At 39.2% G+C, this 13,330-nt stretch overlaps 1 protein-coding gene across 1 annotated transcript in view; it reads left to right on the forward strand.

Annotated features, from left to right (window-relative positions):
• LOC134612699 (uncharacterized) overlaps positions 1 to 12,779 on the forward strand; it is a 156,727-nt gene extending 143,948 nt beyond the window's left edge. The window contains exons 10-12 of the mRNA XM_063457124.1: positions 3,174 to 3,284; positions 7,570 to 7,601; positions 11,613 to 12,779. Coding sequence (XP_063313194.1) covers positions 3,174 to 3,284; positions 7,570 to 7,601; positions 11,613 to 11,882 — 413 coding nt within the window. The 3' untranslated portion in view covers positions 11,883 to 12,779. The remainder of the gene's footprint in view (positions 1 to 3,173; positions 3,285 to 7,569; positions 7,602 to 11,612) is intronic.
• The last annotated feature ends 551 nt before the right edge of the window (positions 12,780 to 13,330 follow it).

Raw genomic sequence — 13,330 nt, forward strand, 5'->3', positions numbered from 1 at the left:
CTCATCGGCTAAGATTGTCTGCTTATTGCCAATGATCACTGATCTGTGTATGTAGACTTGTCACATGAGCAGACAAATTTTAGTCAGTCTCACATTAACCCTTACAGTAGACTTGTCACATTTTAGACAAATTTATGGAAAGGTATATTATTCAAGCAAAACTGGAGGAAACAAGCAATAATATCCATACTATGGTGTCTTCACTACATGATGTTCTTAATATTGGTCTACATTTATGACTGTAAGTCAGCAAAACTGTGTTTCAGCATAGGGCATATATTACTCTTATATTTAATTCATTGTAAATACTAGACTTGTGCACAGCTAAAAATTCAGTCCGTTCTAATTCATTATCATAATATTTATTTTGGGCAATTTGAGTTTCGTCCATTTCGACTTAAACTAATTTTGTCTATTGACCGATTAAGATTAACCAAATTGTCTGGAAAATGAGTCTACTAGTGTACTGCAAAAGATATACATGATATAAATCCATTTGGTTCATAAATCAAGTGAGAGGAAGTAACTACTAGTGGGGGAAATGAAGAGCAGTTAAAAAAAATCTATATTTATAAATTATCAGGGTTATTCACTAAAGTGAGAATTTCAAGTGATTCTATATTTAAGGCAAAAGTAGTCAAAGTGAAAGCATTACTGAATTAGAAAGGTTTCCAGGTCGACTATGTTTACCTTAATATTCACCTTGAATTCACTTTGAATTCTAACTTTAGTAAATAGCCTGTATATATTTATTAAATATATAAATATATAAATAAATATTTATACTTCCTTTTTCATCTTTTTTCCACTCTAGTGGTTACCTCTTACTTCATCTGTGGATAAAACGATTAATTGTGAATAAAACATTTAGTGTCAGTCCTCTAACCATCAAAAAAAAAAATAAAATCCATTAATCATCTTTTTATTTTTGCACCCTAGACCCTAACCTCAATTCATGAAGCAAACAGCTCATAAATTAATTGTTTTGTTTGGTTTTTGATTCAGTCACATGACGATTTAGAGTTAAGCAATTCGGACGAATCACAGATGGCCCAAACTTATAACAAAACATAATTTATTTTGTAAATATTTTGTCTCGTCAATATTGTTTCATGTATTGCTTACATCACTTAATTTTTGCCCTTCGATACAGAATCTACCACAACTATCCGCATAGCCTTGACATCTATTAAGAGAAACCCTAGTGGAACATCAAAGCTTATTCTCATTACTCAAGGTACCAAAAAGTACAGAGTTACACTCACATGTAAAGTAGCCTATAAATAAAGTGAATGGAAGAAATTTACCATTTTAGATTTCACAAAAATTGTTGACATTTTTTTCAAGATTCCATCATATCTAGAAATAGTTTGATTGTTTTTTCTTTCTTTTTTTTTTTACAATGAAAAACATTGCCAAATGTGCACAAAACAGAGATTATCAACATGCGTATTACTCAGATGATTAATCCTAGGACTAAAGGGTTACAAAAAGGGACCTCCTAAATACACTTTTTTTTCAACCTTTGAATACCACTACAAGGAAAGATTGGAATAATATTTTCATATATTAAAACATAACTTTTAGTATGTTTCTTTAATTTTTTTTTTTTTTCATATTTGTCCGCATTTGGCATTTCAGAAAAGTCTGAATTTCTGAATTCTGTATAAACGGAAATGAAAACAAACAAATTTGAATTGAATAGAAACTAATTATTTTAGATCCATTCATTTTTATTGGATAGCAAATTAGGAATTTATATACTAAGCAACTAAAAGAGCAAAATTAAGAAAAAGTGTTTTTTCTTAACATAGCTATTTCAGCTGTTTAGTAGATTGCTCCTCAACTTGGTATGCTTGTGTGGAATTGTAAACAAGGATACCAAACTGATATTTTTTTACAATTTTGGACATACCGAAATGTAAGAAAAAATTTAAACAAAACAAATGTTTTTCCCATGCACATCTCTCTTTGTCAGTAGTCAATTGCTTTTGTCCATATAAAGGCTCTTCAGAGGATCAGTAGTTCAAGATCAGGCTTTTACTAGGAGGTGGTTAAGCTGTTAGATGGAGAGTTAGAGAGTGGAGATAACCAAGGCTTAAAGGGACACTCCAGGCACCCAGACCACTTCTGCCCATTGGAGTGGTCTGGGTGCACACTACCCTTAACCCTGCAACTGTAATTATTGCAGTTTTTTTATAAACTGCAATAATTACCTTGCAGGGTTACCTCCACCTCTAGTGGCTGTCTACTAGACAGCTGTCTACTAGACAGCCACTAAAGGGCACTTCCTGCTTCATAGCAAAGATTTTCTTTGCTAGAGCGTAGCTGGACGTCCTCACGCTGTGTGAGGACCTCCAGCGTCGCTCAATTCCCCATAGGAAAGCATTGAAAAGCATTTTCAATGCTTTCCTATGGGGAGACCTAATGCGCGTGTGTGGCATTGCCGCGCATGCGCATTAGGTTTCTTCAGCCGGCGGGCGGGATCAGTCTCGCCCATCGGCTGACGTAAGGAAGGGGAGGAGCAGCGGCGACCGGAAACCAACGCCGAGGGACATCAGCGGGGGTCTCAGGTAAGTGACACGAGGGGTTTTAACCCCTTCAGCTACCTGGGATGGGAGGTGGGAGGGAGAGGGTACCTGCAGTGCCAGGAAAACTGAATGTTTTCCTGGCACTGGAGTTTCCCTTTAACCAGTTAGACCAGTAATTTTTTTAATAACTGACATAAATATGCCAATCACTTCCTTTAATTTCTACAACCAGTATTTAGCAATGGTTTTATTTATAACAGCTACAATGACTTTATAATTAATACATTGTAAATAGTAAGTGTGGGTGGTAAGGTTTATGTTTGTGCATTAAAGGGAGGCTCTGAACACCAAAACAACTTTAATGCGTCTTACAACATCCGCAATGTATATTTTGGGCTTAGTTGTATGCTTGTATTGTTTCATTGTTTTGTAAAAATAAAACTCGAAAATAAATCTTAATTAAAAATGCTCCCTTCACCAATCTCCATGCCATTCCCATTATGAACATATTTCATTCTATCAGAGTACGGTGTAGTGCTCAACCGCTGACAGTACTGTATTATAATATTATAAATGTTATAAATTATTTGATAAAATTGTCTTAACATTTGTACTTTTTTTTTTCTTTTTATGTTTTCAAAGATATACCTCACACAGAGGTCACTTGGATATATTACACTGGGGGATTAATTTCCATCACTTTTATTGGTATTATACTTTTTATTCTGCTTCGCACTCACAAGCTAAGGAGACGTAAGTTTACTCAGAATCCTGTTTGCACTCTTTTCAGATGTCTTATTGAAAAAATCCATAGACCAACTTGTCGGAGCAAAACTGGAGCAATTTCAGAGAACTATTCGATACATATTAAATAAGTGTCAAGTATTATGTTACATTTAGCACTTTTTACATACATTTTAGTAGCATTACCTGATAAAACACTCTGTGTGCTTTTTTTTCTGCCAGAAAACAGACATATTCTGTAATGACCACTTCAAAAGGTATTGTAAGAAACCAGAGGAGTAACTAGAAACCACAGGGCTCCTGGGAAATAAATTACCTGCTCCCCCTCTCCTCCACTCCTCCCCCCCCCACCATGCATATTCCCTTTCTAACCCCCTCCCCTCTATGTGTTACTTTTCCGCCCCCCCAGCCCCATTTATGTGTCTTATTCACAACCCCATGTGGTGAGTGACATGATTGGGGGATTATTGTGAGCATGGCAGTATGAAGGGAGTGACAGTGTGTTTGGAGGGGTGAATGTGTGTGTGAGGGGTGACAGATACACAGACACACAGGTGCATACACTGACACACATACAGATAAACAGGCAAACACACTGACATACATGCAGATACACATAATATAACATGCTGATACACAGACACACAGAATGACACACATTCAGGTACACAAAATGACATTTCTACAGATACAAACACTGACACATACAGATACACAGACACACACTGACACATGCGGATACACATACACACATACAGACAGATACACATATAGGCACACATGTAGATACACATACAGACACACATGCTAACAAAGAGATACACATACAGACACACATGCGGATACACAGACACACTTACAGACATATACACATATAGAAACACATGCAGATACACATACAGAGGGATATGCAGACAAACAGATACACATACACATACACATACAGACACACATGCGATACAAAGACACACATACAGATACACATATAGACACACATGCAGATACACAGACACACTTAATGACAAACATTCAGATACACAGAATGACACTCATACAGATACACATACAGACACACGTGCAGAAAAACAGATACACTTGCACACAGACAGATACCCATACAGACACATACAAACAGATACACATACAGACACACATGCCGACAAACAGATATACATACAGACCGCATGCAGACATACACTTACATATACAGACACACATGCAAACATACAGATACACATAGACACATATGCAGATAAACAGATAAACATACAGACACACATGCAGACATACAGTTACACATACAGACATACATGCAGACAAATAGATGCACATACAGACACACATGTAGACATGCAGATACACATACAGACACAGGGATATACAGACATACAGATACAGACCACACACACATGCAAACTGTAAAAAAAATTAGTCACCCTCATGTTTCCTACCTTCTAGGTGCAGGAGGGTGACTTTCCTGGGGTTCAGTGGTTGTCTCAGGCTGATGAGAGTCAGAGCTCCCATTCTGACTCCCTCCTCTGACTTAATTACTGGGAAAAAAATATGGGCCACCTGATGGGCCCCTTTAATTCGGCTCCGGCGGATGTTCCGCGCGGCCGGGGCTGCACCACAATGCCAGCGGGCACCCCGGTTGCAGAAGTCGACAAGGTGGCCGGACCCCCTAGAGGTTGTTCTGTGGTTGTTCTGCCACTGTATGAAACACAGTTGGCAATCCATTTTTAGATATGTGGCTTGATGTCATGACCACCTAAACTGTGAAAACACAAATTGAATTGAATATTCTCCAATGCAATGCCTGTTGATTCCACTGGTTTTCAAGATAATTTCTCCCATTTTACAATTTTCTAACCACTTTCAGATCACAATGCTATGTCTCTGCTTATTAGTCTACCTAATATGAGTGCGCAGTAGCTCAGTCTTCCCATCCTCTGATGTACCCCTTTTTATTAAAATAAGCCACACTGTGCTATAAATAAGCAGTTAACAACCTATATACAGATATCTCCTAGTGCCAACCAGACACCGTTGGGAGAAGCTGGCAGGACACTGTATTTTACACACTGGAGGATGGTCAGTGGGTACGTGGGAAAGCTTTGTTTTTCTCAGGTGGAAGTTGTAAGTAGGTCATTGGCCAAGTCACTCACTTTTTGAAGAGAAACATAATTTTCGTCAATGTGGAGAAAACAGTGCTCTGTCAACTTCTGCCAACTGCATCTGCATAGTTTGCAGGTGTATCCGCACCTAAAGGCTCAGCTATAACAAAAGACATTAGAAAATTTGACAGTAGTAGCATAGCTAATTAAATTTGAAATTATACTATTTTTAAAATATTGTTTTTCACTGTCAGCAAATAGAATACTATTGCAACTTTAAAGGGAGAGGGAGAGGCCAATTGGATCTCAGCTAACAGATGATAATGTCTCAAGTATGAAACTGAAGTACCCAGCTTGGGGAGGTAGGACTTGAGGGAAGCTATTTGCAGTTGTGAGACATTTGTGAGCATTGGGGACTCAGAATGTTTCCTGTAACGGAACACACTCACTTACTTACTGACTTACTTTGGACATCTGTTAGTGGACATGACAATAACTGTTTGGCATCCAGACACAGAGCAGGCCATATCTTTTAATCCCTGTAGGGTCATCAGTAGGAGGCAAATTACTTCCCCCTGTAACTGCCAATAGCCTGAACCCAATCAGTAAATTCTAACTTCTGCTGGGTTTTGGTTATGCTGCCACTGCAGATGGAGGTAGTACCCAGTGACAATAAGTTAGGTAAAAAGGCCCCTTCTAACCTGACTGGAGAGCTGGGGGGAAGTGAGTGCAAGACGCACACTTCCTGCCAGCTGTTACCAAGCTGCACGGGTGGAGGCCGTAAAGGGGGCGTGGCGGAGAGGATCAGACTGGGACCTCAACTCTCAACAGTCTCAGCCCCAGAAGCCACGCAAAATGTATGTGTGTTTTGAGTGTCAGTATGTATGTAGTGTTTGTTCAGTGTATGTTTGTATTTCTTGAGAATCTGTGTGTGTGTGCCAGTGTATCTGTATATCTGTGTATCTGTATATATGTGTGTGTGTGTCAGTATATATGTGTGTGTGTGTCAGTGTATCTGTATATATATGTGTGTGTCAGTGTATCTGTATATCTGTGTGTGTGTCAGTATATCTGTGTGTGTGTCAGTGTATCTGTATATGTATATCGGGGTGTGTGTGTCAGTGTATCTTTATGTCAGTCTGTGTATATGTTTGTCAGTGGGCGTATTTGCATGTCTGTGTATCTGTGTGTGGGTCAGTGTGTGTATATCTGTGTGTCAGTGTGTGTATCTGTGTTTGTGTCAATGTGCGTATCTCTATGTCTGTGCATGTGTGTGCCAATGTGCGTATCTGTGTTTCAGTGTGCGTATCTGTATGTCTGCGTGTGTGTCAGTGTGTGTATCTGTATGTCTGCGTATATGTGTCAGTGTGTATCTGTATGTCTGTGTATCTGTCAGTCTGTATAATGTATGTCTGTATCTGTCTATGTGCGTAGCTGTATGTCTGTATGTCAGTGTGTTTATGTATCAGTCTGCATCTGTATGTCTGTGTGTATGTTAGTGTGTATCTGTAAAAATAAGACCCAAGGCGCCCTACCGATGATCCTAGTCTGCTACCCTTATTTTATATTACAGATATATTGTATATGTTTACACAAATATGTTAAGCATGCCTATTGGAATAGAACCTCTTGTTTCAGGTGTGATTGACGTTGAGTAAGTGTACAAAATGCATCCACATGGACTGTTTTTAATTATTTTTCTTTGATTTATGTACTTTCTCCTCTGTCTGTAAGGTGAAGTCTTTCACTATTATGATGAATTTATAATTCATATGTTTTTGGATTTTTTTCTTTTTCAATAAATTACATTGGAAATGGGAACCACATAGTGTCCAGCGTTTATTGTCCATCTGGAGACAACTGCAAACGCCAGAACTGATTGTCTCTTAATCTGCTACCTTTCTTTAACCCCTTAAGGACACATGACATGTGTGACATGTCATGATTCCCTTTTATTCCAGAAGTTTGGTCCTTACGGGGTTAATAGTACTGATGTGTGTTAGTTTACAAACGTAGGTTACATATGCCTGTTTTAATAGAATACTTTACTTTAGTCATAAAGCTGTTCTACTGAAAAAAGTAAGATCTATTTTTCTGAACCCTCATATTTCGACCACGTGTATTATATAAGATTAGTTTTTCAGTAACATCTTTTTCTCTTTCTAAATACTCTTAACTAGGTAAGCGTCAAGGCAAAATTCCTGCCCCCTTGGTAAGCCATTCTTAAATATATATTTATTGGCATATATAAAAAAGGACTTTGTAATTTAATAGAGTTAACAGAATCATTGAATCAAATACAAAGTAATTTCCCACAGCCTCACTTTAAAATTATGATTAAAACTAAATATAAATTTGCCACCAAAATATACACTGGCAGGTGAGACACATGGGGAGGGAGGAGAGAAAATGAGACATATGGTAGTTGAGAGAATGAGACACATGGGGGTTGGAGGAATGAGACACATGGGAGTCTGGGGGACTGAGACACATAACTGGACTGGGGGGAAATTAGCACATGGAGGGACTTGAGGGAGGAATTGACACACGGGAGCCTGGGTGCTTGAGACACAAATGGAGGGGCTTGGAGGACACAAATGTCACGGTGCCGTGGGATTCTGTCGGCATGACTGCACGGAAACTCAGGGGTCACGCCGACAGCAATAATGCATACTTACCTTGCTCACGGCAGACCACTACCTGACCTCCTTCCGTCCTGGTCCCCAGAGTGTGCGAAATTCCTGGAGACGCCGGCTGCTGCGGTTCCAGTTTTAACTCCTCAAGGATCAAACTTCTGGAATAAAAGGGAATCATGACGTCATACATGTCATGTGTCCTTAAGGGGTTAATGGGGAAATAGCCTTTGCCCACATTAAATTTGGCGCTTACGTGTGTGCGACGTCACATCATAGACGTGCACGCACGTTTTGGTGTCAGAGGCCACTTACAGCCAATTTCAGCTTTAGGAGGGTTATTTAAACCCAAATTGCCTTTTGATCAGTGCCCTGTCATGGTTTCCCTTTGCTGGTTATCCGAGAATTCCTGAGCTTATTCCTGAGCTGTTCCTGAGCTTATTATTCTGATTTTTAACTTTGACTTCGTTTTGACTTCCCTGATTTCTGGTATCCTTGACTTTTGGCTTTCCCTCATCGTTGTGTCTCCTTCTGTATCCCTGACCTCGGCAAGTATTCTGACTATTCTTAGATAAGTTAAGTCTGGCCATTCTAAGGTCCGTTTAAACGTTATCCTTAGTACTAGGTGTTATATAATTCTGCCTGCTGGATCAACTTGTAATCCTAACATTACGACATGGCCAGAGATCCTGCAGAATTGTGTCAACACATAGCAGCTTGCGAGAGAAAGCTAGAGGAATGGATCAATTTGCCCAGGCTTTCAGTACGCTTCTTAATCGGACAGCTTATTTACAGCCTGATGTTCCTCCGACTATTTCACCTCCGCCTGATGTACCTCCACTATTTGAGGACTCTATTGGAGGAAGCTGTCCAACAGGAGGTGATAGACGTTGGGATCTATCGTTTTCTCTATCAGGAGAGTCCCAGGATTAATTATTATTAATTTTGGGTATTTGTATTTGTATTTTTATCTTTGACTTTCTCTGATGGTCCCCTTGTTGCTGTTTGACGGAGTCGATGGAGTGGAACGCATGTGCGTTGCAGCCGCGGGCGGATGACGTCCCGAAAAGGGGACAGAGTTTTCAAGCGGTGGAACGCATATGCGTTCCACAAAGATCCGGCGGAAGACCATATATGGACAGAAGCTGGAGTGAACGATTACTGACAGGTGATTCCAGCTACACTGATTGGTGGAACGGATGCCGAACACGACGGGAGGGATATTTAAAAGGACTTTGGACATGGAGTCAGAACCAGCATTTTTTTTTTTGATTGTAATATTTGTATTTATTTGTTTTTATAATTTGCTTACTCCTGATGAAGTCTACATAGTAGACAAAACGCGTTAAGCTACTTCTAACTACTGCCTGCTATTCCTGTAAGCCTTCTTGATTTGCATACCATCTTGAACAGAGGGATACAGAGATTTATAATAATCATTCTCTTCTTCTTACCATCCCGAAACCAATAGTATGGCTGAGAGGGCTAACCAATCGTTGGAACTGAATTTGCGTTGTTTTGTGAATAGCACACAGGATAACTGGTCTGAATTGCTGCCCTGGGTCAAATTTGCCAGGAACAATGCTACCCATGACTCATCCAGACATAGTCCATTCATTGTCAATAATGGTCATCATCCTACTGTTCTACCTGCTGTATTCTCTGACACAGCTATCCCTGCTCTGGATGATCACCTTACCTCTATTCATGAGACTTGGACTAAAGTTCACTCCGCTATTCAGATAAACGGCGGGGTGCCAACCCGGTTTACCAGGTGGGTGATCGAGTGTGGTTATCCTCACACAACATCAAACTCAAAGTTCTTAGCAAGAAGTTTTCTCCCAGATTTCTTGGCCCTTTTCGTATTGTTTGGAGGATTAAACCTGTTTCATATTCTCTGGCTCTTCCAGCCTCCTTGTGCATACCTAATTCATTTCATGTATCCTTGCTCAAACTGCTTATTTGCAATAGCTATACTGTCCCAATTTTTCCCCCTCCTCCTTTGGTTGTTTCTGGACAAGAGGAGTACGAAGTCTCCTCCTTAATTGATTCCAGGCTTTCTCGTGGTTCCTTGCAGTTGATAGGAAGGGGTATGGACCTGCCGAATGTTCTTGGGTTCCGGCTTCTGATATCCATTCCATATCCAAGTTTCTTCTCAAGCCTGGTCCTGCCCACCCGGTGGGTGGTTTTCAAGTGGAGGCTACTGTCACTGTTCCGTGGAATTCTGTCAGCATGACCACACGGAAACTCAGCGGTCACACCGACATAAATAATACATACTTACCTTGAACACGGCAGACCACTACCCGATCTCCTTCTATCCCGGTCCCCAGCGTATGCAGCGTTTCTGGAGACGCCGGCAGCTGCGGTTTCCGGTTTTAATGGAAAAATAGCTATAACCCACATTAAAGATGGTGCTTACGTGCGTGCGACGTCACGTCATAGACGTGCACGCACATTTTGGGTTCAGAGGCCACTTACAGCCAATCACAGCTTTAGGAGGGTTATTTAAACCCAAATTGCCTTTTGATCAGTGCCCTGTCATGGTTTCCCTTTGCTGGTTATTTGAGAGTGTGTTCCTGAGCTTATTATTCTGTTTTTTTACTTTGGCTTTGTTTTGACTTCCCTGGTTTCTGTTATACTTGGCTTTCCATCATTGTTGTGTCTCCTTCTGTATCCCTGACCTCGGCAAGTATTCTGACTATTCTTGGATACCTTAAGTCTGGCTATTCTAAGGTCCGGTTAAACATTATCCTTAGTCCTAGGTGTGATATAATTCTGCTTGCTGGATCAACTAGTAATCCTGACAACAAAGCAACATAGAGCAACATGGGCTGGAGAAGAAAGAGAGTGCTGGGGGGAAGATGGGGCTGTGGGGAGAAAGAGACACACAGAGGGGTTGGGGAAGGGGCAACAGAGACAGACAAGTGGAATTGGAAAAGACACAGACAAAGAGACAGACAGAGGATTGGGGGGTAGACACTAAGAGGGGCTGTGGGACCAAAAGAGGCACAGAGGGGCTGGAGAAAGGGCAAAAGAGACAGACATGGGCTTGGGAGAGAAACACAAAGAAACACAGGCTATGGAAGGTTAAAAAGAGACAGATAGAGGCTTTAAATAAACCCATTAGATTTTAGATGTATCAACTAAAATCTACTGGAGGTTTTGTCGACTAAAACTACACATAAACAAAAACAATTCAGATGTCTAAAACTAATATGGCTTTTTAATCAAAAGTCTATGATTAAAACTAAATTGAAATTTTCCATCAAAATTTACACTGCACCTCTGTTCTGTAATTTGAAGCCCCCATGGGCACCAGTCCCCTGTATGTTAAAAGCAACATTGACAGCAGGAACTGTCCATTTAGTGAACATCCACCCCACTCGCAACATGGTTTGTGGGGACATGGGTGGTGTGTAACAGCTCTTAGCTGTTGTATCCAGCATGTCCATCCAATTGAATTACTGAAGCCTATATTTTCAACATAAAAACTAAGTGAATGACTGATATGTAATCAATGGCCTTGGTTTGAAATTATATGTATGTACAATAGAATGACTTTTCGCATTTGTCTTTATCTTAATCAGTGGATCAACATGGATGAAAATAAAACTACTACATTTTGCCCAAATTCCACTGAATTGTTGAACAGAGAAGAGATGGAAAAGCAACATGTGTATGCAGAAATAGACCTATCACCACCTTTGAAGAAACCATCCTCCTCACCAAGACCTCCAGTTTTTAAGGGTTCTTCAGGTCAAGTTTCAAATTTTCCAGAGTATTCCAAACTACAGGCACTTCCCCTCCTACAACCTGTTTATCATTCTGTAATTGTGAATACACAAGCAAAGAATTAACACACAACATTTTATGAAATTGAAAGTGTAAATGTGGAAGTAAAGGATTACTGTGCTGGCATCTCAAAGCAGCAGGTGTCAGAGACTATTGTTTTATGCACTTTTATGACTGACTCAGAATAAACTATGAGTCTACATTTATGAGTGTATTGGTTGTAAAATTAGTCTGAAATTAAGCTATGCTGTTTTTGTTTTGTTAAGAAACATAATTGAATATTTTTTTAGCACAAATATGTTTTATGTGAGTGCACACAAGTGTAATTGTAACAATGTGAAGTCTCATTGTAATGAAAAATATTCAGTCCCAAGCTTATATAATATAAACTGGTAAATTTGCCAATAAGGGCATTTCCCCCTAAAATATTATGTCAACATTTGATTTTTAGCATTTAAATAATACCTTCCATGCACCCGCCAACATCTTGTTCTATTTTTTTTTTTTTATTAATTTAAAAAGTGAGGTTTATCTCCAACCTGGAGTGCCTCTTTAATATATTATTACTTTCCACGTATAGACGCATATTCTAATTCCCCCTCAGACATTTTCTAGCCTTCTACTTTGACATAAATTATTTCTACTCTTTATGTAATGACTCCCAGTATCATAATTTTCAATAAGTTCCATAATGCTCTATATTACTTCAAGTCACTGAAGTGGTCATGGTGCCTGGTCTGTATTCCGAAATCAGTTCTTTTTTTGCTGACAATTGAAATAATTTCATATTTTAGCATAATTTATTGTATCGAACCAGGAGTAGAATAATTAATTAACTATAGCAATTCCATGCATCCTAAGTAATACATAATTATATGTTTTAACCTTTTAAATGCAAGAAGTGTGCCACTCACTCATTTGTTTGAAATGTGCTAGTCAAATTATTAAACAAATTATATAAAGTTTTCTATATACATTTTTTTGTATTTGACAGCTATTTTAATATTTCATGAGTTCAATATATCAGGAGTTGGGGTTTCCATGAGAGATGTGGAATCAAATTCTGTGGGTTGAGTCTGGCACACCACTGTATTAAGACTTTAACAGCTGCCACCTTTCAAGCATATAATTAATAATCATGTCGACAGGTTGTTGATTCAGAGAGAAAACAGATTGACATTATGGTGTCACAAAGGATTTATTCTCCTTATTGTGACATAACTGACCACCGGTTAAAATCATTTTTTTTGCCTTCTTTTGGATCAAAAGCATAAAAAGACACGTTTAAAGGTCTAACTCAGTGGACTTTAGACTTTTTTTTCAACCTAGATTACTATGTGACTATGTAATTATCTTTCTGCTCCTGCTGTTGTAATATTCAAGAAATGCATGTTTTTATCAGTGTATATCTGCTAAGCAGCAGGGATACAGATACCATAATCCACATCATGCAGTTCAAAGGGACACTCCGAGCACCAATAAATGTTTTGCAGAATCTGCACCATTAGCCTGC

Source organism: Pelobates fuscus, chromosome 5 (genome assembly GCF_036172605.1).
Source record: "Pelobates fuscus isolate aPelFus1 chromosome 5, aPelFus1.pri, whole genome shotgun sequence".
NCBI lineage: Eukaryota > Metazoa > Chordata > Amphibia > Anura > Pelobatidae > Pelobates > Pelobates fuscus.